The sequence below is a fragment of the Brassica oleracea genome, chromosome C6, assembly GCF_000695525.1.
Source record: "Brassica oleracea var. oleracea cultivar TO1000 chromosome C6, BOL, whole genome shotgun sequence".
In the NCBI taxonomy this organism is placed as follows: Eukaryota; Viridiplantae; Streptophyta; class Magnoliopsida; order Brassicales; family Brassicaceae; genus Brassica; species Brassica oleracea.
The window spans coordinates 37,371,465-37,378,451 of NC_027753.1; the positions used below are offsets into that span (position 1 = coordinate 37,371,465).

The 6,987-nt window shown below is 28.4% G+C and overlaps 1 protein-coding gene across 1 annotated transcript; it reads right to left on the reverse strand.

Moving 5' to 3' along the window:
- Positions 1–3,465: 3,465 nt before the first annotated feature.
- On the reverse strand, positions 3,466–4,691 carry LOC106299252 (protein RADIALIS-like 6). Its single transcript, XM_013735369.1, has 2 exons — positions 4,408–4,691; positions 3,466–3,613 (listed from the first exon to the last, which is right to left on the reverse strand). Exons 1-2 carry the CDS (start codon positions 4,668–4,670, stop codon positions 3,589–3,591), a joined length of 288 nt encoding a protein of 95 aa, XP_013590823.1. The 5' UTR covers positions 4,671–4,691; the 3' UTR covers positions 3,466–3,588.
- Positions 4,692–6,987: the final 2,296 nt, after the last annotated feature.

Genomic DNA, 6,987 nt, shown 5'->3' on the forward strand with positions numbered 1-6,987 from the left:
CTTTTTAATCTTGTATGTACTAGGTGGTGCCCAAACAAATTTGGTGACTATATATATGGCAATTTTTAATGCAATTTAATAATATTTGCCCAATATTTCAAATCATTGAATGTATAAATTAATTGCCATATATATTGGGCATTCGAAAAATTATTTCTTGATTCACACTAGAACGCGGAAGATCGACATTGAATGCCATATATATTGGGCAAATATTATTAAATTTATTTACTTTCCATTATATATTCAAAAATTAGCATTCGAAAAATTATTATAGGAAAGTTTTGACTCAGACAAGTATTCGTATGGAAATTAGAACAATTTGTGCTACAATTATTTATTAATTTAAAGTCCTATACAAATTCTATTCAATTCCTTAGATTAAGCACCAAGATTCTGAAATTAAGGACTCAACCCATCACAACACGTCAATCTGGTTATATTCGATCAAGTTAATTTACAAAGTTAATTTTGTTTCCTATACGTTGATTTCTTAATTATATTACTTTCCATAATTTTAAAATTGGCAGCAAAAAGTTAGGGATTAATTCGATTTGATTTAGGCGAGATAATACTTTTTTCTCTCTAATCTTTCATAAGTAAAACTCTATAAGTGATCCCTGTATATAACATTAGACTGAAATTCATCCACATCAAAACTTACTATTTTTCTACATACAAAAAAAAAATTCATGAATTTCGTCTTCGATTTTGCTTACATTGTTTTTTTTTATCATGATAAGGTCGATTAAAGAATGTGATTAACAATGATGGGTTTCAAAAATTATTTTTGAAAGTAACGATGTTCCAGAAATCGATGTTTTCAGAAAGAGGTATAACATTTCGTTTACTGAATTTGGTAAATATATGTGTTTAGTTTGGTAAGTTGATACTTTGTTATGGCTTTCTATAGAATTGCAAACCACGAGTTCTGAAGACACTTCTAACAGTAGTTGTGGTTTTATCAATTTTTTATTTGTTTCTTTATAAATTTGTTTCTTTCATATTTTATTATTCTGTTGCATATGTTTCATTTTATTTTATATTCATAATTTATATTATGAAAACAATAATGCTCTTGCTTTTTTTTTTCATCTTAAATTCATAATAAATTTATATAAGTCTTTACTTACTCTTTTAGATGTATTTCCATAAAATATAATTAAAATATCCCAATAAATTAGTCTATATAGTTTTAAAGTTATAATCTCTTTTAATCCATCACTTCGCACAAGACGCGGATTGCCACCTAGTAATATACTATTATTCTCATCGAAGTTATGTTTCTTCCTTTGAGAAAAGAAAGTGGGCCAAAATATTATACGAAAAAGCTTCCCATATCAAAGTCCAAGTTATATAAAACACATAAGATTTTCTTCTTCAGTCGCGACGTCGTTTCAGTTTTTTAATCATCTATTTGGTTCACCTTTCAAATGGGTCGGTTCGAAGATTTAAAGGCCTCACTTATTTATAACAATTAGCCCGGGAAAGCCCATAAGAATCACACAAATGTATTATATAAAATATAAATGTTTCCGGCAAAACGATTGGTTTTATTGGAGTTATTAAAGCTCATCATGTGTTTTCTTATTGTTTTGACTTTTCTTAGCTTTGGACGTATAAAAAAGTATAACCTCTTTAAATTAATATTCTATAAATTAATATATACTAAAATTTCTATAAAATAATATAATTTTATAGTTTCAAATTGAGTTTTTGGTTCAATTAATATATCGATAAATTAATATCTCTATAAATTAATAAAAAAAATTATAGTTTTGATGTATTTCAAACATTATTAATTTATAAAAGTTTTACTCTACAATACATGGAAGATAAAATTAAAATATTCGCTTAGTATAAATGATGTTTAAATATAATCCTCAATAAATGGAGGAGAGACAACAAAAATAAATAGATATGCTAAATTAAACAGAACTCGCTTGATCAACGCTGACCAAGTCGAAGACGGGACAGGCATCAGTCTGCAATAGACTATTGTGTATTCTTCGGAATACATTTTAATATAAGACTAATTCTGAAAATAAAAAACGAATGATTAAGATATTAATTAAGCCAATTCCCAGCTTCTTGTTATGTTCTTTCGGCACACTTTTTGTATAAATCACTCTCCCCCATTTGCTAAAATAGGAAACACAATATTCTTGTCGGCTTTCAAATGTTTATTATATTATCCAGTTGATTTAATAATTATAAAAAAATATTTGACTGAGTTTTACTTTCTCAATTCTTTAAGAACAAAACTTATAGGGTGAAACTTTAATTTCACTCCACCCTTTAGGACCAATCAAAGTGACAAATAGATTATTAATTAAAAAATATTAAATTAAATAAAAAATAGCTACAAAAAATAAAAACGCTAATTTTAACGACGTTCACGCTTTCAGCGAAACCCTAAACCCTAAATCTTAAATTCTAAACCCTATACCCTAAATTCTAAACTCAAATTCAAACCCCTAAACCCTAATCCTAGACCCTAAACCCAAATTATATACCTTAAACCAAAAAAAATAGACTATAAACCTAAATCCTATACCCTAAACCCAAGTTTTAGACCCTAAACCCAAACTGTAAACCTTAACCCAAACCCTATAGCATCTAAGTTTGGAGTTTGGGTTTAGGGTTTACCGTTTGGGTTTTAGGTCTAGGATTTGGGTTTAGGGTATAGGTTTTGGGTTTAGGATTTACGGTTTGGGTTTAGGATTTACCGTTTGGACTTATGGTTAAGGTTTTGGGTTTAGGGTATATAATTTGGGTTTAAGATTTACGGTTTGGGTTTAGGGTCTACGACTTGGGTTTAGGGTATAGAGTTTAGGTTTATAGTCTAGTTTTTGGGTTTAGGGTATATAATTTGGGTTTAAGATTTACGGTTTGGGTTTAGGGTCTACGACTTGGGTTTAGGGTATAGAGTTTAGGTTTATAGTCTAGTTTTTGGGTTTAGGGTATATAATTTGGGTTTAAGATTTACGGTTTGGGTTTAGGGTCTACGACTTGGGTTTAGGGTATAGAGTTTAGGTTTATAGTCTAGTTTTTGGGTTTAGGGTATATAATTTGGGTTTAAGGTCTAGGATTAGGGTTTAGGGTATAGGTTTGGGGTTAGGGGTTTGGATTTGGATTTGAGTTTATAATTTAGGGTATATGGTTTAGAACTTAAGATTTAGGGTTTAGGGTTTAGTTGGAAGCGTTGACGTCGTTAAAATTAGCGTTTTTATTTTTTGTAGCTATTTTTTATTTAATTTAATATTTTTTAATTAATAATCTATATGTCAATTTGATTGATCCTAAAAGGTGGGGTGAATTTAGAGGGTGAACCTAAGTTTTGTCCATTCTTTAATTATAGTAGTAGACAAACACACAATATGAGAGTGAAACTAAGTTTTGTCCATTCTTTAATTATAGTAGTAGACAAACACACAATATGAGAGTGAAACTAAGTTTTGTCCATTCTTTAATTATAGTAGTAGACAAACACACAATATGAAAGCAAACGATCAATACAAACATAATCAATAATCAGAAGAGTCACATAGTCTTCTGAATCCTTACAATTTAACACGATAAACTTCATTAGATCTTCAAATTTTTCATTAGCCTGTCAAAAAAAACAATACACTATCAACCAGAGCATGTGTAATTAAATTATCGGTTCATGCATGTTGATCAGATTCCAATCACATATTTAATTAGCAACTTGAAGATATCGTTAATTAAAGGTTTCCCAAACTCGAGTTTTGCTTCATTAACTGCTTGTAATATAAATAAACACTATGTCGAGCACCGACCATGGACAGAAGTAGAAATAACCAAAATATCTATTTATGTACATCTTATCATCATATAGTGTTATGAGCTTCAAAAATATTAAAGATAATTTGCATGTGATCATGCAAGTACAAGAAGAGATTAAATTTCATGTGAACATATCCCTCTTGTGTTTCAATCGGTGTGTTCCTTATAATTATAGAACTTCTTTTTTAATATATGTATAGAACTTGATTGTATTAGGTGCAATAAAATTTGATTTAAATTTAAACATAAACCATCTCATTTAAGTTTTCTTATGAAACTAGTTTTTTATTTATTTATAAACTATAAGCGCAACTAATTTTCTTTTATTCCGTTTTTTTGTCAACTTTTTTTTTCTTTTGTTCCGTTTATGTTTACAATATTGAAAAAAGTAATGTTTGGTAAAAAGAGAAGAAGAAACTATTGTGTTGTGTTTTGAAGATCTAACTAAACACATTACTGAACATGTAAAGGCAAATCCAAAACGAAGCATTTAATCAATATTCCAAAGTTACATGAATAATTTTTCTGGACAAACGAGACATATATAGGCTTGTTAAAGTGAAAAAACAAAATATAAGTAGCTAGTTAATTATATACCTCGTGTTGAAGTCATTGATGCCTCTGGAGTTAGATTCGAATGTCTTGTAGTTGGGCAAAGGGACACGACCGGTTTCGATGTTGATGAGATCTTCGACGAGGATGTCATAGTGACGCTTCACTTCCTCTGCAGATTTCCCTCCGACAGCTTTTGCTACATTGTGCCATCGGTCGGGTGTGTCCTTGTCGTAAACTGCCAAGGCTCTCTCGAACATCTTGTTCTGCTTAAACGTCCATGACGAGCTTCTAGAGTTTGACGCCATTAATGTTACTTGAGGAGAGGGTGAGAATGAAATAGCAATATAGAGGGTTCCTTATAAGGAGGAGAAAAAGAGAATTCTTAGATTCTGCAAGTTGGAGAGTTTTTTTTAAATTTTATTTTATTTAATTATTATTTTCATGTTATACTATCCAAATTTAAATAAATGACATTTTGTGACACATTAACGTTCATATATATTGTTAGATAAAGCCAACACTGGTGTAGTATTTTCTGATACTTTTTTAATTTGAAAAGTGGAAACAATGTATCGATATCTCAAGTTTTTAAAGAATGTATTGAATTTTATGTTCTTTTTGTGAAAGAATGATATAGGAAAAAAGTGAGAGCTATGTAATATATAGTCCTATATACTCGTATGTTCGCGTCTAAAGATGCATTTAACCGTGGAAGCACCGTAGTCTAAGGTTTAAAAGTTTCTACACCCGGGTTCAAATCTCAGGTTATGCAATTTTTTGCAAATCGCGCATTATAAGAGGTCCATGTTTCAATTTCCGGAGAAAGCGATTTATTAAACAATTATGCAGACTATGAAAAAAGGCTTACAAGAGATCTTCAACATGGTGCAAATAAATCCGGTCACGCGTAGGTCTTCGTAAGACGGCTCAGGTGATGCAGTTAGGCGTAGATCCTCATAAGACATATAATATTGTCGGTTGTCGAATCATCTATTTAATCTTTTTCATAATTATAATACCATAATAAATCAGCATTGTATGCATTTAACTAATAAGTGATAGTTTGTAAAATAAAAATTTAAGCAACTGAAAACTAGGATGATGTTATAAGCTTACACGTTAAAGCAAAATTATCGAACTGAACTATCATATCCGACAACCAGTTTATACGTAGGGTTGAAGTTGGTAAATTGAACAACTTGGCCTAATACTATGTGATTATTATAAACAAAAGATTATCGCGATGCTATATTAATATAAGTGCCACTACTTGTTTTCTTATATACATGTATTACGTATATATTATTTCACAGTTTTCGATATCATAATGTAAGCCATCTATATACTTTGCGTGATGATTGATAGGTTTAAGAATATATTAGTAGACAATCATAGTGGAAGTATAATACATCCATAGTATTATTGGAATGAAAAGGTTTTGAAATGGAGACGACTGGCCCATTATAAAAAAATGGTAATACTTATATTCCCCAAAGCTTAATCGTATGTTCAATAATGCTTATGACTAAATAATGATAAGCCATTTTTTGAGCATCGTTTCTGGCTAAGTTTACCATCGTATTTATCCAAAGCATCTATATTATTAAAAGAATACCCATTTGAAAATGTTTTTACTTCATTAATTAAACTCCCTATTTTTTTATTTGTCTTTTTCAATTACATTTATGAAATATCCTAAAACGAATAAAACTGTATAATTTATTACTTGTCTTTTCAGTTACATTAATGAAATCTATCTATATTATTAAAAGAGAAGTACCCCTTTGAAAATGTTCTTTCTTCATTAATTAAACTCCCTATTTTTTTGCTTGTCTTTTTCAGTTGCATTTATGAAATATCCTAAAACGAATAAAACTGTATAATTTATTACTTGTCTTTTCAGTTACATTAATGAAATCTATATTATTAAAAGAGAAGTCCCCATTTGAAAATGTTCTTATTTCATTAAGTAAACTCCCTATTTTTTTGCTTGTCTTTTTCAGTTGCATTTATGAAATATCCTAAAACGAATAAAACTGCTTAATTTATTACTTGTCTTTTCAGTTACATTAATGAAATATAATTAAATAAATTTATTACATTAATGAAATATGATTAAATGAATTTAAACTTCTTATTTTATTGTTTGTCTTTTTCAGTTACCTTAATGAAATATCCTTAAATAAATTTGGACATAATGTCATTTAATCAACAAAAAAAACTCATTAGTTATCTTTACGTGCATAATTTTAATAATGAAGATTTAAAAAATGTGCATCATTAAAATGTTACCTAAAACATACAATACTAATATATAACATGTATCAATAAAACTAGAATTTGACTCACACAATTGTACGGATATTATTTTCAGTTGATCAAATTAAAAAATATTTATTTATTCAAAAAATATTTAAGAATGTCTATGTTTTTAAAAATTATATGGTATTATTTGCTCATAACTCATTTGTCATTTGCTAAATTGTGAGAAATTAAATTTTAGCATAATATAACTCAGTTGTCATTTGCTAAATTTATTGTTTTTATTTATATTTTTTATTATTTAATTATAATATTTTCATTTTATATTTGAAAGAGAAATGAATTTTCTTTCAAACAAAT

What these genes read in the sequence shown, in the direction of transcription:
- LOC106299252 (XM_013735369.1), bottom strand. Translation starts at nt 4,670, where the DNA reads ATGGCGTCAAACTCTAGAAGCTCGTCATGGACGTTTAAGCAGAACAAG. An exon ending in ATCAATGACTTCAACACGAG is followed by an intron (nt 3,614 to 4,407) that starts GTATATAATTAA and finishes TTTTTTTGACAG; the next exon opens with GCTAATGAAAAATTTGAAGA.